The sequence below is a fragment of the Syngnathus typhle genome, linkage group LG4 (genome assembly GCF_033458585.1).
Source record: "Syngnathus typhle isolate RoL2023-S1 ecotype Sweden linkage group LG4, RoL_Styp_1.0, whole genome shotgun sequence".
Lineage (NCBI taxonomy): Eukaryota > Metazoa > Chordata > Actinopteri > Syngnathiformes > Syngnathidae > Syngnathus > Syngnathus typhle.
In genome coordinates this window covers 16,351,931-16,376,789 of record NC_083741.1, presented here as the reverse complement: position 1 = coordinate 16,376,789, position 24,859 = coordinate 16,351,931, and the positions used below count along the sequence as shown (strand labels likewise).

At 39.3% G+C, this 24,859-nt stretch overlaps 1 protein-coding gene across 2 annotated transcripts in view; it reads left to right on the top strand.

Annotated features, from left to right (window-relative positions):
• Positions 1 to 24,859, top strand: part of LOC133152939 (CUB and sushi domain-containing protein 1-like) — a 290,934-nt gene that overhangs the window by 181,019 nt on the left and 85,056 nt on the right. For both annotated transcript variants that reach the window (XM_061276928.1, XM_061276927.1), the window contains exons 10-20: positions 1,386 to 1,510; positions 3,816 to 3,937; positions 14,103 to 14,206; positions 14,825 to 14,937; positions 20,035 to 20,217; positions 20,406 to 20,591; positions 21,916 to 22,056; positions 22,849 to 22,970; positions 23,086 to 23,158; positions 23,275 to 23,413; positions 24,521 to 24,708. In XM_061276928.1, the coding sequence (XP_061132912.1) occupies positions 1,386 to 1,510; positions 3,816 to 3,937; positions 14,103 to 14,206; positions 14,825 to 14,937; positions 20,035 to 20,217; positions 20,406 to 20,591; positions 21,916 to 22,056; positions 22,849 to 22,970; positions 23,086 to 23,158; positions 23,275 to 23,413; positions 24,521 to 24,708 (1,496 nt within the window). The remainder of the gene's footprint in view (positions 1 to 1,385; positions 1,511 to 3,815; positions 3,938 to 14,102; positions 14,207 to 14,824; positions 14,938 to 20,034; positions 20,218 to 20,405; positions 20,592 to 21,915; positions 22,057 to 22,848; positions 22,971 to 23,085; positions 23,159 to 23,274; positions 23,414 to 24,520; positions 24,709 to 24,859) is intronic.

Here is a 24,859-nt window from a genome sequence, read left to right as displayed (position 1 = left end):
TACTCACTTATGGAAAAACAAATTTAAATTTAATTCATGTTACCTTCATTAATGTATTTTTAGGGGCCACATTAGCCTATCCCAGCCGTCATACCAGTGGGATAAAAATAACTATAGATTTTGAATTCCTTATGGCAAAATATGGCAGAGGCTTGCTGCCTTCTGCCTCTTCCTTCCTCTTCATATTGTTCATGTTGTAGCAACAAGCAAACGGCTTTGATGTGTCAGAAAAGGGTGATTGGAGCAACATGAATGACTAACAAACTAAATCATTTGATGACTCATGCACTAGATGTGTTTGTGTCAACCAGCAGTAAAGGAGACAATTCATGATCCTCTTGTATGATGCAATTATCCTCAGAGCATAGCATCTGGAGCTGATAGTCTTGTCTTGTAATTACAAGAGACTCAAGGAAGGATATTTTTTTTGGGCCCAAAAACGTTTAAATGATAATCATCTTTTATTCTCCTGCTCCTGCTGTTCTTCACTGTCATTAGTTACTATGGCTGCACAAATGTAATGGGACTATTATTAGAGTCTGTGCGTTAGTGAAAGGTTACTACCAACATATGCACATGTAGTTTAAGTGTGCATACATGTCAAATCTGTGTGGATGTAATTGGTGAGCTTTGGCCTTTGTTATTTGTGATGAGAATGAAAGAACAGAGTATATTGTGCATGAGAACACGTATATGACAAAAAATTATCATATGATTTATAAAATAATAAAATAAAATGTAATCCGTTTTAATACACAATACATACTCAGCTGTGCTGCAAATTTCTTGGCCAGTACTTGTATGTAAGTTGTATACTCTGCATGATCACAGAGAGATGTGTACGCAATATCGTGTTTAACAACAGGGTTGAGCCCCTGAACAACGAGGAGCTACTGTCGAATCTGGGCCAGGAGGTAAACGGTTGTCTTTCAGCAGGGAAGAGACATTGAGCTTTTTAGGCAAGACGTCATGTGGACTTGGCTGACATGGCTGAATGTCCCGTTCACATTTAAGACAGCAGGATGTCTAAAGCATTAGTGAGTTGAAAAAACTGACGAGGGACAAGAGACAAAGTACTGGGATCTTAAAATAAGAACTGAAAACACAAGTGTGAGCAGAGGAAAGCAGGCAGTAGCTCACACATTTAGAATGAATACATACTTGGTACTGTAATTGTTTGCAAATCGATTCATTTTTGAATAGACTTGAATTTATAAGACATCTTTGAACATCAGTGGCGGTAAAAGCTCGAATGGCAGATCCACGACCCCACCAAAGACACACAATGCTCATACCCTTTTTGTAAGATGACCGCCAATGCTGGAAACTCTCACACAATAGCATGACTGTGTTTGACATTGCTTCTGTTTTGTCTCTCAAAATAGAATCGGCTCCAGCGTCCAATTCAGTTGTGATGACAGCTATGTTCTTCAAGGATCCAAAAGTATTACGTGTCAAAGAGTGACGGACACGCTGGCTGCTTGGAGTGACCATAGGCCCATCTGCAGAAGTAGGTTTTAACACCTGCCGTCACCTCCATGAAACTGTCATCGAAGACATGATTTACTGTCCTGTACTGTACCTGGACTGTATCCCACCGCGAGTTTTGATAAGACAATTAAGGACATTTTCAAAATGATTCTTTTACCTGAAAAATGGTAATCACAATAAGATTGAGTGTAGTTCACGGCACCAACCTACAATCACAAAAGTACACAAATGCTTTTTTACCTCTCTGACAGTATAACTAAAATAGGTACTATGTATAATTTATTTCTATGTAATCACATTATCAAAGCACGTTTTAGGCAAATCTTAGTACAACGTGTACACAGACACATCACTCTTGGCTTGCATTATTTTTTATTGGTCAGAGCGCCAATGGCCTAACATTCATACCATTCATTGTAGGAGTGGATTTTGAGGAATCCATTGTTTTTGTGAGACGGACATTGGTTGATTGTCATTATTTGCGCTGCTAATATTACAGAGACAGGATATCATTTACATTCGGTGCTTTGCTGATTGCACGGCCGCTTGCAGCGTGAGTGTTAAAGCAATGATGCAGGGCCTCTCACTGCCCACGTACTTACTGACAATACCCTGTTGCCTTTATTGCTCCACATCGGAAAGACAGACAGCTGGCATACACAAAGCAAAATACACACAGGAATATACACGCCCACATTGACAGCATGTATCCAAAGGATGGTGTCACACACCTCTGCAGCAGTCTTTGCCTCGAGCTGTGTGTGCGTATGTGTGTCCGTTTGACGGTCATGCTCCCCATGCTCAGACACATACTGTAAGATTCCTGTCACATTGTATTACACTGTGTTTGTGGGTCTGGTTTGTGTCTAGAAGTCAGTGTGTGGGTGCAGGGACTCGCTGGCCCTCATGATACCGGCCACTCTTGTCAGGAGGAGACAAAGCGCTTGCAGGGCGAGTGATGTAGACAGATAGAACGAAGGATTGTTTTTGTTTTTCTCCCTTCAAAAATACCATCGCTGTTTTTTTCCCCGTCTTCAGCAATACCGTTGCAAAGTTTTAATTAATATTACATCAAATTGCCAGCCAATTTTATATCTTGTCATTATTGGGACACATTTTCAATACAGATTTTGTATTGTATCTTGGTAATTTGAAGGTAAAATACACATGCTCGTTTCACTGTTCACTCGTCTGAGACATTCACAAATGACAAAAGTTGCACAATGGGAATCAGACAGTGTTTTGTATTGTCTTGAACCTAATAAGCACATGAACACATTGTGTGATTAATTGCTTGTTTTGTCAACAGGGGTGGATTGCCTCTCCAACTTCCAAGTCAGGGTGTTTCATGTGCTTTGACGCGCTGACACAAACTCACAAAATGATCGAACTGAAACGGCTATGCTAAGTGCGTCTGGTCTGGTGTTGGCCCTCTCCAGGGACTCCAGCCCATGAGCTTTCTCAATTCTCCTCTGAGGCCCAACTGTTAATTAGAAGCCGATCTGTGGAATGAATAGCCATTAATGTGCGAGTTTGCGTGCACGTGTGTGTGTGCGCATACGCCACAGTGTGTTTCAGCTCTTTTTTTCTAATTAACAGTCAGAGCAGTCATCCTGAAGCCCTTTTCTCTTTCAGTCTTTTTCTGTCTCTTTCTAACCTTCTGCCCTTCCTACATCACTCATTTCCTCTGAACGTTTTGTTCCTAAAATCATTTTTCACTGATGAATGTCTCTTAATAGGTCTCTATTTAAAAGACATTTTGTTCTTTGCTTTTATGCAACTGCTTGAATCTGTATTGTGACTTTTTTTTACACGAATGGAAAGAAAACAATGCCTATAATGACGACAAGTCTTAAATATCCTTATTTAGTCCAATATGCAATTTACTTAGACGAAATGAGCGACATAAATGGATAATGTTTACTTTTTCCAGCTCTGAGAGTGCCTTGTTTGTTCTTTTGATTGTATGCTTTCAAGCAAATGTTTGTCCATGGTATCATCACCAATTATTATTATTATTATTATCGGTTATTGTTGATGTTGCTGCTGCTGCTGCTATTTTCTAATCCTAATCATTATAATTCCATGTAGTATGTTTTTATTTAACCTCTGATGAAATTTGTGTATAATTTCATCAGTTGGTATGATTGATCAATGATGGTTTTTGCACATTCTTGATTGTAATCATTCAAAATGCTGATGTTCAGTAGCCACAATGAAACCCCAGCAATATTTTGCTGAACATTTTCATGTCACCTTTCTGGATTTTCATTGGTACCTCTACTTGAGGTGTAAAATGTCTGTTTACTGTCTTTTGCCTTCAGCCCGTACCTGTGGTAGCAACCTACGGGGGCCGGGAGGGATCATTACATCTCCTAACTACCCTGTCCAGTATGAAAACAATGCTCATTGTGTCTGGGTAATCACTGCATTGGATTCTGCAAAGGTGAGTCCCCCCCTTATTATCCATCCATCCATCCATCATCCATCATCATCCATCCAGCCAGCCAGCCAGCCAGCCAGCCAGCCAGCCATCCATCCAGCTATCCATTTTCTATCCTGCTTGTTCACACGGGGGTCGCGGGCGTGCTGGAGCCTATCCCAGCAGTCATCGGGCAGTAGGCGGGGGACACCCTGAATCAGTTGCCAGCCAATTGCAGGGCACACAGAGACGAACAACCAACCACACTCACATTCACACCTAGGGGCAATTTGGAGTCCTCAATTGGCCTACCAAGCATGTTTTTGGTATGTGGGAAGAAACCGGAGTGCTCGGAGAAAACCCACGCGGGCACGGCGAGAACATGCAAACTCCACACAGGGAGAGTCGGAGGTGGAATCGGGTATGTAATTTAACATTTTTGACAGGGTTTTCAATCAGCCCGTATAAGAACTCACGGCCTTAAAACTAAGACAAATAACTACTTCCCTTAATGAGTCTCAGATCATCAACCTAGTGACAGCAGTATTTTTTGAGTCGTCGTTAACAGGTCATCTCACTGTTTGAGCCTGGATTTCCATTTTAGGATATGTGATCAAAATTTATTTTTTTCCACTTGTTTCTTTGTACTTAAATTGCTATGATCATTGTGTACGGAACTGCATAAATATAAACACACCAACGTCCTATCTTACATTGGTTAATGGTGCAGGGTGTCTGAGGATGAGCACGAGGGTAAGACTGCCCATGGAGATGCAAGCCTTTGGGCAGTATTTAGATGCTATAGGTTCTGAGGTAAATATACCACAGCGAAAGTTTGGAGTTGAGCTGAAGGGGAGATGATGGATGACTTTCTTGGCAAACACAACTTCGGGGGTTGATCCTCCTTCTCTTTGTCCTCACACATCTTTTGCATTGACATGACAGCTGTGCCAAAGACATCCTGGGGTGTTATTGGGGTGTCAAAGAGAATCTCCTTCTTGAGTTGACAGGACTGTGAGGTGCAGCCACCAGGCTTAGTCTTGCACGGAACACCACTGAAGAACTTGGTGGTGGATTGGCTCCTCGGTGCATTTGAATAAAGGCAGTCTTGCATGTTGACGAGGGCATCAATGAATTCCTCTCAGATCCTTACCGGTGCATTCTCCGCATAAAAGAGGCCTCGGTTTAAGTTCCATTTATGCTAACGTTATGGCGAGGTGTCTGGCAGGCCGGTGTGTACGATAATGGACTCTAGCTGAGAGTTAACATCAGCTTGGGAGACATTGCCACTTGTTTCTTTTAACTGTTGCCATTTAATTTAAGGGACATTCTTTACAATCAAGCGCCCTAGCATGTGTCCAGTGTCAGACTAGTAAAAGTCATAAAAGGACCATCCACCACCCATGTGTCGCTGGTTGAGCTTTATGTTCAGGTAGAAGATGGTTTCAAAAGACATACTTTTTGGAATGTCTTTTCTATTGAGAAGTATTTTCACTGACTTTTATTAGTTGCCATATATTGATTTCATGGTTTCCGTATATCTTTTTTACACCTTCCTGTGTAACAAAATAATTTAATAGTCGCGCATGTACGGACCACATACGAACGTCAAAGTGCTCGGCAAGAGTAGCACTGTGTCAGACACAACAAAAAATTATGTTGTAAGTTCATTTTGTTTTTACTTGTTAATCACTTCACTGGTTCTTTTATCTCAAACAAAGGTTGCATTGTGCACAGTGAAGTGAAAATATTAAGTCTGCAGGCTGCAATGTGTTTATGCGTTGTTGGGCATTTTCTTGTTTTTGTGCAAACAACAAAGCAGGAAAGGTAAAGGAGTACATCAGATCCACCTTTTTTTTTAGATCTGATTGGCGTAGGCTCATTTGAATTAATCCAGCAAGGTAGCTCACTGGCGGAGCTAGAGGCTGGGCTGCAGGGACACTGACACCCCATTCCCCCCAAACTGAAATATGCTTGCACCCCCAGGTGCTAGGCCACATAATTGACTTTTGAGTGTTTCTCAAAAAGTTCTTGCGATTAATAGTTATTTTGTTTGTTTTGCAGCCCTCTTGAGCTATCCTTGCAATTCCTAATCCTAGCTTTGCCATTGAGCTAGTTAGAAAGACGCCTATGTGTGACACAAAGACAGGTGCACCACAACAAATAATATAATCAAACAAGGACAATACCAGACAAGTCTTGAAAGAAACCAGGGAACTAAATACAAGAAAACTAATGAGACAAGTAGGAACACAAGGCACGAGTGGCTAAGGGAGCTGATTGGAAGACAAAAGGGACCAGGCTGACGAGAACAGGTGGATACAAAACCCTAACAAGACAGACATGTTAAAAGGGACAAAGGACATAAGAACATGACAAATATAATCTAAACCAAATCAACATAAACACAGATATTTTTGTGTGTCCCCCCCCCCTCTAAATTCTTTTACATGAGAATAGTATTTTGATTCGTTGATGATTAATTTTTTGCTGCCGTTCCAAAAGAACAAAGAACTAAACAATTGGCAAACGAAATTTGAATACGCATTCTAGCAATTATTGATCGAAGGTGATCATTCAGTATTTATAAAGATACCACTGGACTGACTGCACTACCCTCACGTCAGTCTGATCTAGTCTGGAGTCCGTTGAAGTGTTGTTCCTTCTTCCTTATGATTCTCCATTGCTGAGCTCAAGGTCACCACACATCCACTATTTTGTGAAGGGAGCTTTGTTGTTGAGTCATTGTTGTATCGGCATGAATAATTCATAGGCTTCGTTACAACATCTCAAGTCTTTCCAGTTTCCCTGACACTACTATCTTCTCTTCATGTCTGATCACATATCCCATCTTTCTCCCCTGTCCTCGCTCTCGACTTGTTGCCGTCGCTGTTCCCATTACAATGTACTTGCCTCATTTTCCATTACCCCTCCTTTATCCACCACCCATCCCTCCATCTTCTGCGCCACTCCTTTAGCATCAGCATATCCCCTCTTCATTTTTTCCTCCACTAAATAGTGTAACTAGAAAGAGGGGATGCAAAATGAGCGCAAGATGGGACCAGAGTCATTGAGCAAATAGAGAGGAAAGAGGCTGAAAGTATAGATGAGCCAAATGAGGCTGTTTGGCCAGCCCCTTTAAGTAAAGTGACCGGCAGAATGGAAAATGTTGCAGTTCCATGTTGGTACGCTTGACTGGAGACATTAATAGAGATTCTTTTACAGATGATGGAAACAAATTGAGTCAATCCATCTATTGGGTCTGTGATGGAGTATAGGTAATTGTAGCTCACTGTGCGACACTGTGTTTTTGCACCAACTTTATTGACACCAATTTCCTTTGTTTCACAAAACATTTCTGGGATGCATTGTTCTTCATATCAGCTTCATAAAAATGCAGCGTGATTACAGACAAACAACAAAACAAAGCGACTTTGGTTGACTCATTCTTCCAATACAGAAAAATATTAATGGATATTCACTAGGAAACATAAACTTAGCCAGCAGCAAGAACACACTCAGTTAAAACACCAAAAGTGTTGGCCAGCAACCAGTCCAAGCTGTGCCCACCCCACTCGTAGCCAAATCTTACAAGGACGGGTTTCAACTTACCCGCGACCTTGTTGCGTCAAAGCAGTATAAAAAATAAATTGATGGATGTTCAAGATGTTGCAACATAAGATGCATTGGTTGAATTGAGGCAACCGAGCTTTTCTTGTTTGATGTAGACATTTAACCTTGAATCCTCTTAAGATATAAATTCTAAGTCTCTCTATTTATATCTCTGGTAGTCCTGTCTCCTTGGGGTTGCTATTTCTGTCGTTGATGTCAGGTGTGGCTGCTGAATAACGGTCCTGTATTGCAACCTGTTCAATCGCCTGACTGCTGAATGTCTGTTGTGCGTTCACCTACACGGTAGCAAAACAGCTTTGTAGTTGCTACTCTACCAACAGGAAGAGACACAAATTCGAAATAATCGATATTCCAGTGAAACAATCAATCTGACTTTGCCAATCAAACCCAAACTTTATCACAGCTCTTGAAATTGACCTCATTACAGTTCCATTACAGTCTTAAAATAAAAAGCAAATTCCCTCGACAAACTCAAACAAAATGTAAATGAAATGCAATGCGTACTATCTAACCGTACTAAGTCTAATTTTCAAGATGCAGGGAAAACACTTTTTTTTCACTGACCTCTATGTCTTTTCCTTTTAAATAACACGAGATAATCCTATATTGCGAACACCATTGTGATTATAATGATAATATTTTGCACTATATTCTCTGTGGGCATAATCAAAATGACTTTTCCTGATGATTAAACACATCTACTGAAGCTGTGAAGTGTTGTTGCCCAGGAAGAAATGCTCCCTTGGACCTTGTGTGATCCGTTCGAGAAAAGGCCAGAGGAGATAATAAAGTATTCAAAGAAAGGAAATGAGCGTGTATTAAGATGAATAACAATTCTCCGTCTGCCGACCTCTCTTTCCTTACCTCTGAATTCCGTTGTCCCTTGTCCTCCCTGACTATTATTCCACATGATTTGCATCTTGGATACAGTGTAAAGACAAATGATGCTATTGAACAAAGTGTTCCTTTTTGTTACCTTTCGATGTCTTAATTTAGATAGTCTATAAGTAGTGCTACCTGCTTGTCATCATGTCATCCAACTCTACTTGATATTTAATTTGCAGTGATTTTGTAGTGTTTTAAGAAATCTTGTTTGAAACTATAGACTGTAGAGTTATTTACATTTTTGATCAAATATGTTTAAAACTTGGAAGTGGCAATATTTAACACTCAAGTCAATTCAGAAAAAGAGTGGACAGAGAGGAGTGTGTGCATGTGTGTGTCCGTGAGTGGGCACCGGTGTGTGCGTGTCAGTCACTGGATTTGTCGGTATCAAGAAGATAATTATTTTGTTTAAGTCTGAGCCACGCTTGACTGGTCACAGGCATAACTCATTAGGTGTCCAATCATTGCTGCCTTTTTCCAATGAATCCATATCAATGTGCGTGTGTGTAAGTGTGTGTGTTATTCTGCGAGTATACATTTGCTTACTTTCATTCATGAATCATTTGTTCCTCACCGTCCTCAAAAGTCCGGACACATTAAGTCAGATCTTATCTAATGTAAACAGTGAAGTCAGTGACCACAGAGAGAAAGCAGAATTTATTTTGTCTGATTCTACAAAATGATAAATAATCAGAGCCATGTTGTATAAATATACATATATTATTTTACCACTTTCTCAGGTCAAGACAGGTCACTTGTACCTGACGGCACCAAGATACTGTTAGCTTTTTCTCAGGTGTTTTTTGTGGAACAAATCCTCCTGTGTGTACGTGCATAGTGTTTGTGTTGGTACATTTTTGTCCCCACCATTTACCTTTCTGTTTTTATAGAAGATGAGTTCCACGGATGTTTGGGTTACATGCCATTAAGTGCACTAAGTGCCATCATTGCCGCCTCCTCCCTATCAAGTGTGCAATGAGAATGGCTGATTGGATGCAGTTTTATTAGCTGTGACTTGGTAACAGTTTTTGCAACATCTAATATCCCTCTGATAATTTTGAGAATGCAGCTCCTTTGGTCTTCTGTGACAATAAAGCACACGAGTGATATATAATAATTTTTGTTGTATTGGAAACGTTGGAAACATTGAAAAACACATACTGCCACTGCGGTGGCTCACTTTGACTCAGCAGAATACACCACGAAAGTTTGAAGTAGTAAATACATAATAATCCCTTGGCTCATAATGGACTCCCCTAATAGCGCCCTAATTAGCCCATTATCTCAATTCAAAGCTTTTAGATATTCAGGGTTTTGACTGTATTTTCCATCCCATAGACCATCATTTACTGAATTAGATGCGTCTGGCGCCCTCATTGCCCTCACCCATAATATTTTTATGACAGGAAGTTAAAAATTAGGTTGTGGGTGTTGGAAATGGAAAGAAATAGAAAAATATCATAATTATATAATATAATAATATATTGTATATAAAGAAATATCCATCCATCCATCCGTCCATCCATCCACATATGTGTGTGCTTACTGAAAAACGTTTAATAAAGTAGGCTAGCTACTGAAAGGAACTTAATTTAAAAAAATATATATTTTTTACCTATTGCATCACAATTGGATCCGGTTCCTTAGACATAGTTTAGACTTTCCAGTCAATAGCACTCCATGATCACCTCAACAAGAGACTTATTACACTAAACTGTAGATATTTGCTTCTTCACTATTCAAATCAAAGGTCACCTCGGGGCAATACCACACCAAATAAACATGGAACATCCAATACCTTTTATGTTGGTCTATTCATTATTCATTTTGTAATGATTTGGTGCTTTTTCATGTAGCATAGCATGTCAGTTTTATTTGTCAGATCATATAAAGGCAGCTCCTCGAGGCACAATGACCAATTTTCAACAATTAAAAGAAACAACCTTTGCTCATTGCAAAAAGTAATTGTGTTACTGTGCATGACGACCTCAAACTTTTTCTAGTCGTTCATCTTTTGTCTCTGCTTGGGTGACATCCGCTGAATGCGCCAGCTTGTCTGGTGACACAGGGTCATCAATTATGAATGTCAATCACTGTGATTAGATTTTAATGCAGTTGCATTAAAGCCCTCTGCTCCGCTCCATTCTGTTAGGTGCAAATTGTATTCATCGAGTCCAGGGCACTTCTCTGAAACATCTCTTTTATGTTTGTTTTTTTTAGTTGTGTAATTGAAACTCACTGGTCTCTTGATTAGTTACAAAATCGCTTATACATATGCAGATGACACACAACTTTACATTTCAGCATCATCGCATGACTATAGCTCCTTACGTTTACTAGGTGTATTCATCAAATAAATGAGTGCATGGACCAGAAAAGACAGAACCCCTAACAATACAAAACAAAACAAAAAGAAAGAATAAATTTGGCCTGGTTATAAATATTTTTTTTAATTGTATCTTAACAAGCACACCTACAAATTGATGTGCAAGTGCACTGCATCTCTCAACAAATATATGCTGGCATATTTTGTCTACCTTGTTCCATTTTTTTCCACGAGATTCACTGACATTCAAGTCAGGTAGACACTCTTAATTAATGATTGTGTAACTATTGCTATCCTCGTGATTGGACAGCCATCTGTCGAGGGTCACCTCCTGCTCCCTGGCCGGTAGCTAAACCAGAGACAGCTAGAACCTGATAAACAATTAACTCTTGTAAAGAAGAGCAGTTAATGCTAATGTTGACAATCATATTGTCAGACACATGGAAAAAAAAAACCTCATGTCGTTTCAAGTTTACCATGCGTTTGTCTCTTATTGGTCGGCAGTGTATTTTGTATCCACTTTAATTTCAGTACGGTTGCTCGACCTACTGTAAAGAGGATTTATAGGCCTCTCGAAAATGCCTTTCACCATGAGCAAGCTGTAAATACCAGTTGTTTACCGTTTTTTTCCGTGTATAGTGCGCAAAATTTTACTAATTTATTGTCCTAAAATCTGGGGTGCGCATTATACATGGGTACAAAAAAAAAACAAAAAAAAAAAAATTTTTTTTTAATTTTTTTTTTTTTTTTTTTAAGTCCCAATGATCGTCACACACGCAGGGAGGCAATGGGTCCCATTTTTATAGTCTTTGGTATGGTCTTAACTAGGCTGGATGTAATTGTTTTTGTTGGCGTTGATTTCTCCGACTGCCCGTAAACGCACCACCGCGCTTCGTGCGCGCACGGGACAGCAAACGAGCAGGTGATCGAGCAAGCGTCTGATACGAGAGCATTGCGGTCGCATGGAGCGTGTTTGAAGTGAACAGCAGAGAAGAAAGGCAAAGTGTTGTGAAATAAAATGCACAGAACGGATGCGCAAGACACGTCAGCTATATAAAGAGCGAGAGTTGTTTTCTTCCTATTAGTTTCAATTCACAGTTTAATTAGCAGTTTCAATCAGCAAATAACAAAATGCGTATTACAGGTAATATTTTATTTCACAACACTTTGCCTTGTTCCTTTGGTCTCTGCTGTTCATCCTAAAACACAAAGGCGCTCTTTAAGCAATGCGACAGTGAGCGCCCGGCGCGCTGCGGTTACGCGACCGCACCAAATTAAGCTCCCTGCGCAGTGCGCACTGAGGTCCACTTAAATTTTAGAAAGTACATCAGGACTTTAAAAATATCTTCTAAATTTCAGCGACGGCTCTGTCACACTAATCGACCAGCCCGGTGCAGTTGGGCGGTCGGCGGCGCGCTACGGTTGAGCGTTCTCTCGCACGCTTTCTCTCTCGCTCTCTCTCGCTCTCGCACACACGCAAACCGGATATCATACGGAGGCCGCCATTACAGATGCGCAGAACGGATGAGCAAGACACGTCAGCTATATAAAGAGCGAGAGTTCAGTTCTCTACCTAAATCCGTATTACAGGTAATATTTTATTTCACAACACTTTGCCTTGTTCCTTTCTTCTCTGCTGTTCACTTCAAACACGCTCCATGCGCACGGAGCGCGGTGGTGCGTTTATGGGCAGTCGGAGAAATCAACGCCAACAAAAAAAATTACATCCAGCCTAGTTAAGACCATACCAAAGACTATAAAAATGGGACCCATTGCCTCCCTGCGTGTGTGACGATCATTGGGACTTAAAAAAAAAAAAAAAAAAAAAAAAAAATTAATTTTTTTTTAAAAGAAATTCATAAAAATTGGGTGCGTATTATACATGGGTACAAGCTTTTTTCCAGCATCAGCATGCCATTTTTAGGGGTGCGTACTATACATGGGGGCGCACTATACACGGAAAAAAACGGTAGTTACTTTAGTGAAGACTACAATGTTTGGAATCAGGTGTTTTTCAGAGTTGTATTATTCTTCATACGTGTGTACTAACGACACTGTGGGTGGGAGGAATGTAGTTTTTAAGCCTTGTCAATTCTTTCTCTGCTACCACTCGCAGGTGATAAAATGCACCTGTCAATGGTAGCAAAATGGGCTTATGCTATGTAGGGTTACTTTAACGGAATGTAGTAGTGAATTCGTTCAACAAAGTAACTTTGAACCGTATTTTAAAAGTAATTGTAGTTTGACTTGTAAGCTATTTTTTGCACACACGACTCTCCTCATCACGATCTCGTCTTGAAAAATACTAGTTCACTCACCTGAAAATGAAACTTTGCATAAATAACTTCATTACAGTCATGGTGTTTTGTTGGTTACCACGAGATAATAACTCTCAAGTTGCTTTGCATCTTAGATACATTAGGAGTCATTAATTGTTATTAGCTGATTAAAGATGGCCTGAGGCTGTAGCAGTCAGCGTTTTGTAAGAAGGAAAAATGCGTCGAACACGTTGCAGTTTCTCATTTGTTGGACTGTGTCCATTAAGCTAAGATGCCAATTGTATTATAAAAATGTTTTTCTTTTTGTCATTTGGAATGGAGTAAACAAATAATAGCTTGTACGCATAGAACATTCATATTTGACTTCAAATTTAGTTTATCGATGGTAATGTCATTTGTTTTGTCACATTCATGCACAATCTCATACCCGTGCTTCACTAGAGACCTATTCAACTAGAGGCTTCGACTGAGACCAGTTCTGCTCTCTTTGAGGTTTCCCGAGCACAGCAGAAATGTTCAATCTTTCATGCTCTCACTTGTATGATTTACGGCTAATAAATAATTGACAAGCTGCAAATAATGGAATACCAGTATTACAGCATTTTAGAGTGCACGGTAGATTGATGATCCAGTGCACTATGCATGCAACTGAAGCCTTGTGCCTGCAAGTAAAGCATTTAGCAGTCAATTTGTCTGGTTCAGACAGCAGAGGCTGCACAAGCCCCGTGGAGCCTTCCAAAGACATATTTGGAACTATGGATGTAAAAGAGCAGGTTGACAAATAAAAGTGAGTGCTTTGTCTCGTTGATCTTTTTTATTGTGTTGGATTGCAAAATGTCTCCATTAATTCAATTGGATTGCATCTTGTAGGTCATTTTAATTAAGTGAGAAACAATTTTCACACCATGAAATAAAAGGTCATATTTCAGTCTGTCAAATCGGTATTATGCTTATTGTTGTTCTCATGTATAACAAATGTTTCATTTGCTCTTGGTTTTGGCTTTTTCTTTTTTTTTCTTTTGGTTTTTACCTTTCAGTGGTTAACAGTTTGTCTGGATTTCAACAGGTTATAAAACTGTCATTTGAAGAGTTTGACCTGGAACGAGGCTACGATACACTCACAGTGGGCGATGGAGGAAAGATTGGAGACTCTCGACGGGTACTTTATGTGTAAGTAATATTAAAACTGTAAATGCTCACACCAGTGCAGGGACTGTGTTTGCTAACGTTTTAACATTCTTAATAATGAATGAATTAATAATAAAAAGAAAAGTGTCAACACATGTTGAAGCTGGAGTTTTGCTGTTTTCAAGTGGACATGTTAGAGCTCAATTTCATCAGCACTGACACAAATACCAGCACCCTTTCCAATACTTTTTTTTAAATATCTTTTGAATTACAATATATTGCGTATAAATTTGTGTAAATTCCTGTGTATATTCTACTACTTGTCTTATCGTGTTGTTCGTGCCTTTCTTTGAGAATGTTACACAAAAGACTTTGTCCTTGGTGACCACTATCCTGAAGATCACCTGCTTCTTGCATGACATTTGTGACCACAATTTACACTTTTTTTTTGACACTAGTGGTATATTTTTCTGACGACTTAAATCCCAATTTCAAAACCAAATTCCTCAAGGGCAATCGAATTTACATATCCCACTTCAATGTTAAATTGCGTAGGCCCATTGAGGGTTCATCAATCACAGAATAGACACACCAATATAAAGTATCGTTGGATTCTAATTATCATTCTAATAATGTGTCCATTTATTTGTCTGTGTGTAGACTCACAGGGTCCAGTGTGCCTGACATCATTGTTAGCTTGTCCAATCAGATGTGGCTTCATCTGCAGTCTGACGACACAATCGGCTCTGCTGGTTTCAAGGCAGTCTATGAAGGTACCATGTACTCCTGCAACACCTTGAACTATTTGTTGCACGCGCACACACACACAGCTCACATAACAGAGTGTGAAAGTCAAATTATCGCTGATGCGCCCAGTTAGTCATAAACACAACCTCTTATTTCCCCTCTATCTGTGTGTGTGTGCGTGTGTGTGTATGCGTGTGTGTGTGTGTGTGTGTGTGTGTGTGTGTGTGAGAACGTGTGTAACTGTGAATTACAAGATGGTCATAAATGAATTATGAGTCAATCAGTTGATCGTTTTGCTTGGTTATTTTCATATTATGCACAAGCTGACACTGAAAGAGAGAGAGATAAAGACAGGGCCTGAGGATACAGTGAAGGTTAAGAGAGGACAATGGGCTAATAATTCATTATTTAATTTATTATTCACGCATTTTATCCATACATCTGATGAAATACAGATCCTTTACATGCCTGTGCAGGCCGTAAGTTGATTTAAGCTAAATTGAATTCAAGTAACACCAAGGCCGAGGAATGGAGGTACAATAATTGGATCCTGGCATTTATGTCGGCAGGAAAAGAGATGGACTGTGAGAAATTGGTGGAAAGGGCTAAAATGACAAATTGAGTGAGGAGTTATATATGTCTGACATGAGTCAAAGATGAAACGAGGGCACGTGAAAGGGTTTGCGTGTTATTGGTCCTTCCTGCCACTGTTGCTGACAAGGTGGGCCAGGGTCAGTCAGTTTTCAAAGAATTCTGCATACACTATAAAGGTCTATTATGGATGTGTTTCAAAAGAATTCTTGACTGTGGTAGTGTACGGCACACATATATGTGTTTCTTTCATATTTTATTTCAATAAACCTTTGTAGAGGGGTGGAGCATACTGTAGAAATGGCTGGATGAAGCCACTCCACTGTTGTGTGGCAGTATTGCCAGCTGGAGGGGGAAAAAAATTCTCTCGCTCAGTATGTTAGCCACTGGTATGGCCAGATCATGTTTGCACAACTTGGCCAAGCAGTGAAAGCTGTCCTTATTTTGAGCCCAACCCAGCAGCTGGCTCTGGATGTTGGTAATTTGTGACGTTCACAAATAATCATGGATCTCTTCATGTTTGGTGGAGTGATTTGTAGCTCTCCTTCCAACAGTGTGGGCCAAAAAAAAAAGTGACAACAACATCCATCCAGTTAAACATTGTATTTTGGATCAACCTTTCCCTTTTCATTTTGGCCTCCTTCAAATTGTTTTTTCTATTTCAGAAATATAGTTTGCTGGACTGCTATATAATCTGACTGCCAAGTTGAGAACAGCTGAGTCACGACTCAATGTTTTAGGTTTTCAACAAGAGTAATAAAGTCTGCTCTCCAGTCACAGTCTGGTGAAAACTTTGACATATCACACTTTTGATTTACTCGTGATAGACAGAACAAAGACACTGTTTACTTCAGGAATTTAAAAGCGATCACATGAAAAAAGAGCCAAGCAAAGTCACTCACTGTAACAGAAGACTATTCTTGTAGCCTGCATTTTTCTTCAGGAGAACTAAACAATTGGCTTTTGGAGTGCTTTTTGTGTCACCGCCATGCTGTCACATCCTATAATGTCATCCTTTTACAGACCAGGAGCCGTGTAAGTTATTCAGCCCTGCAAGTGTGGGTGTATATTTTCAGCATGTTTGCAGCATGTTTGTTGCTGAATAACTTTACGCATTTGAACAATTGAAACTTTGTAGGTTTGTGTGCGTAGAGAAAAGCCGTGTTAACATCACATAGAAACACAGCGATTACAGTAACTGAGGATTTCAGTGAACTGTGACTGCCGACTTTCCAGGCTGAAGGCAATTGGCTGCGAAGGCTGCATCGATGTGAATAATGTATTTTCTTTTTCGACTGATCAAAGTACTGAAAGTAAGCAGTGCGTGTCTTTGTCTGGAGTTGTGTGCTGTCAGTTTTGCTGCAGGTCTGGGTTCATATGACATCATTTGTGATCATTAAAAAACACATTACATTATTAAAAATTCACTATAGAGTGTATGAGATACACCTGACTAATACGACTGAGCTAGAAGTAGAAGTTTCTTTGTTGCACCTTTAGTCACTAACTAGTCTCAAGTCATTGTTCCTAAAAAAACAAAGATAGTAGTAGTATTAGTAGTACCACTACTGGTAGTACTTTTCTCTCATACATTTTTGTAGGTCTAACACCTATACATTTAAGGTCACTATCTGCATATATTTTTTTTTCTGACAGTGCAATTATTTTGGTCAAAATCAAAGCTTGAGATTACAAATACTGTATATGACAGTATATTTAGATGTTTCAATGTCTTTTTGTCTCTTCCACAGTTACCCATTTTACATCAGAACAATCTCATAGTAAGCCAAATTACACATTCCACGTTAAAAAAAAATCTCATGACACACCAACAAACAAAAAACGTTAATGCAGAAAACAACAACTCTTGCCTCAATTTACCACACAAATTGATTTTCACAAGCTGCGACTTAGCATTCTGTTGTTGGTTACAGGTGGATATATGCTTATTATATGCTTGATTGAACCTTCTCCCATCTAATGACATTCATTTGTTCTGCCTGCCATTATACACCATCAGAACAAATAGAACAAAGATATATTTGTAGTTTTTTTTTTTAAATCTAACAAATTAATTGAAGTTGGATAATTTCCTGCAGTTAACTTGAAGAGATTCCCTATTGAGCAATGATTGTTCATTGAAAATGTTTGAACTCTGTGAGAGGAATATAAAAACGTGTACATGTATGCTTCACACAAAGTGGCAATAAAGCGAACAGAGTTTAGTAACCAGCTGAATGTTTTTCAAACTAGCAAAAACAAAAAAGATTCTGTATTTTTTGACTGTATGTAATTTCTTCCAGCCTAGCGTTGGAATATAAATTGCAATTTGAGATGTAATTTGCAATGATAAACTCTAGTTACATTCTTCAATCAAATGTCAGGACTCACAGAAATGTTTGACAAAGTCAATAAAGAAAGGTAAGAAGAAGTGATGACAATTTTAACTCACACTCTTTCTCCCCTGGCTCACACATGCACGCGCACACCTCCATATGCAAAACTCGCCTCACCTTGAGGTGTATTTGCCTAAAGCTAATCCAGGAGCATGGTGCAGCATGTGTTACAAGTGGACAGACATCTGGCAGAATGTCACATTTTAAAGCTAGAAAAAAAATACAAAACATTTGTGTTGATCAAAACTTTTCCAATTAAGGAAGGGCAGGATGGAAAAAGTGGCCAAAGTCAAGGAACGTGAATCCAACCGCATCTATGCTAATGTTCCGTTGGCACCAACAAAGCACAGCGTATTGATCCTATTGAGGGATTGTGGCTCTTTGAAAGAGAGACAGCTAGCACAAAAGAAGCAACATTCAGGAAGAAAACCGAGTGCGATACCATGTGCGGCATATTTTCTTGCCTGTCATATTTATCATCCTGTTAGTTAAAGGAGCATGCCACCACTTATTGTTTTGCCTGCATGCCACAATTAAAGCAAAATTGCTCCTCAATGTCCCCAAAGACAGCTTAGACGGGAACGAGAACACGTTTGAATGGACCTCTAACAGGTTCTATCATATTCATTAGCTCTGCGGTATGCGCACACACATGCACACACAAACAGGCACACGTGAAAATTGGCCCATTTTCTCTGACTTGACATCACCGTATTAGCTTGGCTGCTGGTGTCCCTTGCAGTGTTTTTGTCATGCTGTTGACAGGCCAATCAGGGATGCTGTCAGCTCGCTTCTGAAGAAAGTAGCTTTTGCTTAAATCTGAGGAGCGGGACCTCATTTTCCTTTTATAGAACATTAGCTGAACGGACAATGTTTAATCTTTTCAGTCATACCGGGACAAACATACACTTGCATTATGCAGAATGTCTCACCATAGCATAGTTCAGCTAATGTCAGCTTAGTACATTAAAAACATCCAAATCCAGAGGCACCTCAGTTGACCTTTTTTTAAGATGGCAAACTCATAAATCCCTTTGTTGGATGTAACGTATAGCCCTCTCACTCTGTTTCTAACTTTTAGCCTAGCCTCCCAGAGTAGATGAAAACGTGTTATTACTGTCACTGCTATCGTTTATGCAATCATAGATTGTTGTGATTCCAAACATTTTGAAGCATGCCTGATTGAAACATTGATTTGAACTTTCACAATATGCAAAGTGATTCTGACCTCAGTCACAGAGGTGGTGGTAAAGTATAGTGTCTGATAACTACTTCACAAACTTTTAATCATAGCAGCTCCATCTGGGTAAATACTCCACTTCGCTCTAATACAAGCTGACTCTAACACACTGAAATTAAATGTCTTGTTAAGCAACTTTATTCGGATCTGTACTATGATTTTATCGGCAATTCCTTGGCCACTAGATTTACCATGCCTTGTAAGAACTGGCAACAATTCTTTTGTGTGTGTAATCTTGACATTTTCTGACTAAATACCCAACCAACATATTTCTTCAGAATATACATCATTGTAATTATCCTGCTCATCCAATGAGATGCAGTCCAATAGTTTATTCAGTTCAAAGGACAATAAAAGTCACTTTTGGTTTACATGCTTGACGAGGGAATATTTTAAACAATTACCTCAAGTTTCATTTTGCAAATGTAAACTATACTGATGGGCGTTCTCCAATGTTTCTATTATTATTTATTTTCTCATGTTGCTGAATAGTCATCATAGTATAATAATTATACTCAAAATACAAAAGAGCTCTTTTCCAATGTATTTTTATTTCACAGTCTGGAGTCTAGAAGTCTGTTCTTTTTGTTTTTTTTAAGTTGGTAAATTGTCCATCGGTGTGAATGCGAGTGTGAAACCTTGTTCTTTCCATGTGCGCTGTGATCGGCTGGCAGCCCGTCCAGGTTCTAACCCGCCTCTTGCTCAAAGTCAACTAGGAAAGACTCCAGTTACCCTAACGAGGACTTGCGGTGTACAAAATTGAGGGATAGACAGTTCTGTAAACTTTGTTATCAGAGTTGTTTTCGTGTAAACATGAGCATAAACTCACCTGGAGTGCCACTGTGTTGTATGCTGAGTGTAATTAGCAGGCATATCTTTATCTCTGTGTGATGCAGAGATTGAACGAGGAGGTTGCGGTGATCCCGGCGTGCCAGCGTTTGGTCGTCGTAGTGGTGATGGATTTCAACATGGAGATGTGCTGACCTTCTTTTGCCAGTCTGCGTTTGAATTAGTTGGCGAAAGAAGCATTACGTGCCAGCATAATAACCAATGGTCTGGGAATAAACCTAGTTGCATCTGTAAGTACTCATGTGTTATCTTTTAAATTGCTTTTCTGTTCTATTCTTGCCCTCAAAAAAACTAATTAATGAAGTTATCTTTTTTTGTTTATTTTCCCTTTGTATTCCCCTTCCTCGCTGTCTGTTTTCTTACCTAATCACATTTTTATAAAACCACTTTTCTTTGCAATTGTCCTTTATCCTCTTAGTCTCTTGTTTCTTCAACTTCACGGCCCCATCAGGAACGGTGCTGTCCCCAAATTATCCTGAGGAATACGGAAACAATCTCAACTGTGTATGGCTGATTATTTCTGAACCAGGAAGCCGCATTCACTTGCTCTTCTCTGACTTTGACCTGGAGCCACAGTTTGATTGGTTGGTGGTCAAAGACGAAGGTGAGGAGCACACAATTAACATATTGGTGACAAGGGCTGGGTGATATGGAGAAAATTTTCATGTCCCAATATTCATGCTGGATATCTCGAAATGGAATGATAAGACTATATATACTATGACTATAGCAGGAAAAGGGTGGCTCAGAGTCAACTAATACAATTATACAAATACAATATGGTGTAATTAATGACACTTTTGATCGCTGGCAAAATACTTGATTGTTTTATTATATTTGAAATGTTACAGTATTTTGCACTAAAAACATTTGCCATTATATGAGAACACAGCATATCTATTGTTGGCCATTGTATTAAAGGTTAGTGACTAAAAACGAATCAAGTCAAAGTGTTTGGTGATTGGCTGGTCATTAGACCCAAAGTTGTGTTTAATTGACTGGCGATAAATTTGTCTCTGCAAAGACTTTCATCTCTCTGACAATGTTTTTGAAAATTGCAGGGCAATTACTACTGTTGGGCTGGGTAAACTGAAATTAAAGTTTCAAAGCCCCAGTCTTCTAGTTCGCTTCACTTTGTATCAATCAGGTCACATTACCTGATACTGTCACCCAACATTTTGACTGTATGGTAAAGATATATGTGCACAAAGCATAACTCTTACGTTAAAATAGGGTTCCCACAGAATGTGGCCGAATAGGGAAATACTATTTAAAAAAACGGCATGTGGTGTATTTGAGCTCTAATCCTGTCCACTATAATGGTTTCTTTTTTGGGTTTAACTGGAGCCCCTGACAACCGCCCAACATGAACACATTCCTGTATGAAAACCCTTCCCCTGAACAATTTTCCATCCATTTAACAAAAACATATATAATATGCTGTGATTCCACCTTGTCTCTGAAAAGAAAAAGCTACTTTGTACGTATATTGGAATATGTTCTACCTAATGAAACCTGTGTACAATCAGTCCTTCAAGAGCGATTGCAACATTATGCATTACAGGTCTCCAAGGACACGAGCAGCCCTTTGAACGAGATTTTTCTCTTGTCATGGAGACCGAATTGTCCCAAAATGAATATCGGAAGATACATTTGAGTAAAATAGTAGTTGTAATGAAGAGGAAATTGTGATCCCTTTATATTCAATCTCCTTATGGTGTATTGAAAGGCTGCTTCTTTAGAAACTGCCATGCATCCTCCCTTCTGTTATGTGAATCATTGACGTCTGCCTGTTGCTTTAACCATGGCTCCTTTGATGAGTCTAAAGCCATTGAAAACTACTTTAGAAATGCGTATGTATAGATAACGAGTCACGTGTTGTCAGTCAGTCAGTGACATATGACATTTCAACTGTTTGTTACTTTCAGGTCTATCCGAGCCCACCACATTTGGAACGTTTTCTGGAAAGGATGTACCATCCCAAATCGCCTCACATGGACACATCATGAGACTGGAATTTCAGTCAGATCACTCCAATACTGGGAAAGGATTCAATATCAGCTATACAAGTACATACAAGTTTTTCATGCTTCTCTACTCTGAGACCATTTTTAATTCTGACCATAATAAGGTCAGTTTTCTGATGTTTTGTATTTACCCTTCAACCCGCAGTAAGTTTTACATTCAGCATTGAATAGAATTATTTTCGTAGCATCTGTCATGGTATCAGAACCCAAATGCAGGAAGACAATATGGAGCCAGGTGTTAAGATGAACAAAGACTTCACTGAAGTTGACAGGCAGCGGGGGAAGAAAAACAATTTGCTCCAAGGTTGAAAACTCCAGAAAATTCAGATAGAGCAGGCAAAGATCAGGAGCAGGTGAACAGCAGCAGATGTAAGCGCAAAAGGAAAAGAGGATAAAAAACAGGATGTGAAGACAACATCAACAAAAGAGCAGTAGGAAACTGATTCGGTGACAGCATTGCATGCACAGAATTGAAAACTAAAAAATAAAAACTTTTCCTGAAATACAGAAACTGGTAGCAGTATCCTTAGATGGTAGGTAAGATATTCCCAACACTGCATGCCAACGTCCTAATGTTTTATTTATTTATTTGTTTATTTATTTTAAGTTATAATTTTTTAATTTTTATTTCCATGTATTTATGTAGTTATTGTATTATTTTATTTATTTCTTTATTATTTACAGCAAATAATATAAGCAGTTGCCACAGGCATTTATTTCACAATCTTAAGTCAAGAATGTGAAAATCATATACGTACTTGGGATATTTCTATTTGTACTACTTTAAATCTAAAATATCCAATTGTTTATATTTGTGTGTTTTTTTTTTTTAAGCATTTGGCCAGAACGAGTGCCATGATCCAGGCGTTCCTGTCAATGGGCAAAGGTATGGAGACCAGTTTCAGCTCGGCAGCTCCGTGGCTTTCCGGTGCGACCAAGGATTCATTAGGACACAGGTGATTGATGTTAAAATGTTACACTCTATGAAAAACTCCATCCAGTAAAAAGATTAGGATGACTTTTTATCCGAGTGAAAAGCCTTTGCAAATCAGACATAAATGAAATTTGCAGGGGTCAGATCAAGTCACCTGCATCATTCAAGACGGAAATGTTGTATGGTCTGCAGCTGTGCCTCGCTGTGAAGGTAAACACACTCCTGTTCCTTATATGCATACGGGCAGAATTACTGTTTGAAATTTCCCGCACACTAAAATTTCCAAAGCATTCTGAGAAGTGAAGCCTTTCTGTCATAACTTATAGCTCCTTGTGGAGGCCATCTCACTGCTCCTACCGGAGTTCTTCTCTCTCCTGGTTGGCCTTCATTCTATAAGGACTCTCTCAACTGCCAGTGGGTGATCGAATCACAAGTGGATCACGCTGTGAAGATACACTTTGACAGGTACGACTTTGTTCTTTTTAGGTCACAAAGCCTTTTTTTCTCTCTGCTGTGCCACTAAATCAGTTGAACATCAATGAATAGCTCATGTTATTCTAGGCTAGGAAAATGTTACTCTGTGACTAAATGTTGTGTTGAATTAATTGTGAGTGCATTGCTGGGTTGCAAGCAATAGAGGTGCTAATGGTTTCAGACCATAATTTAGATTTGCATAATATCGTTACGCTTACTCATTCATTCGCTTCGTTGGCTATATTTGCAAAGTATGTACTAATATCTATCGTTGACATTCTGTGATGATGTAACGACCAAGTCATGTTTTTCGCACTAGGTTTTTGTTTGACGATAGCATTTTTTTTTAGCATTTGCATGAAATTTTTATGGGGATTGCATTCCCAACTTTATTTAGTCAGATGTTATGAGATGGTCAGATAAGTCTAAAAGTAGTATGTGGTGCAGTAAATGATTAATGTTGGAGTTTCACTTTTCCTTCTGGCATTGATCCATAAGCAGGAGCAGCATAGCATGAAATTGCTATGGATGAAGTCTATCTATTTTGGAACTTAAACATAAAAAAAAAGCACATCACCCTCACGGCCTATAAGGGATTTCATTTGTGGAGGATTGCGTTTATGCAAATGTGTTGTGCAGGCACAACTTTGTTTGGTTTTGTATGGAAATATTCAAGTCATCTTAGATTGCAGATTCTTTTTTTTCTTTGGTAGTCTGCTATGTTGTTTTCTGTTCCGGCAAATTACTAATTGCATTCAAATAACAGTCCATTCCTAAAATGTATACTCTTTTATAATGATAGTGTTCTGAAGTCAAGGCCACTCAAGTCCAAGAACAATGTGTAAGAGGTTAGAATGCAGCTTGGGCTGGAATATACGTAGGCAGGCGGGAAGTGGTCTACTATGTAATCGAGATGCAGATAAGCCAGTTCCCTTATTTATGGGAAGCCAATCCTAGTTGATAGCTCTCAATACAACTATTGAAAGAAACCTCCAGCCCAGTCTTCTGTCTAATTTTGTAATGAAAAGCATTTGAAATAAACAAAGATTTTGCTGTCTTTGTCTTATGTGTCCTCATGTTGTTGTCAATTCTGTTCAGGTTCCAAACGGAAGTCAACTATGACACTCTGGAGATCAGGGACGGTCCTTCGTCCACCTCCCCCTTAATCGGTGTATACCACGGAACCCAGGCGCCTCATTTCCTGATCTCCACGTCCAACTTCCTGTTCCTGTCATTCACCACTGACAACAGTCGCTCTGCGGCGGGATTCAGCATCAGATACGAGAGTAAGAATTAACTGCGGAATGACAATTTAGCAGACACATACTGAAAAATACAAGTATAATCTCGTGGTCACAAGCGGGTGATGACACATTTGGCATGGAGAGTCACGCTTGCACATACTACATTCTTGACTCTGACATAAATATGCGCCTA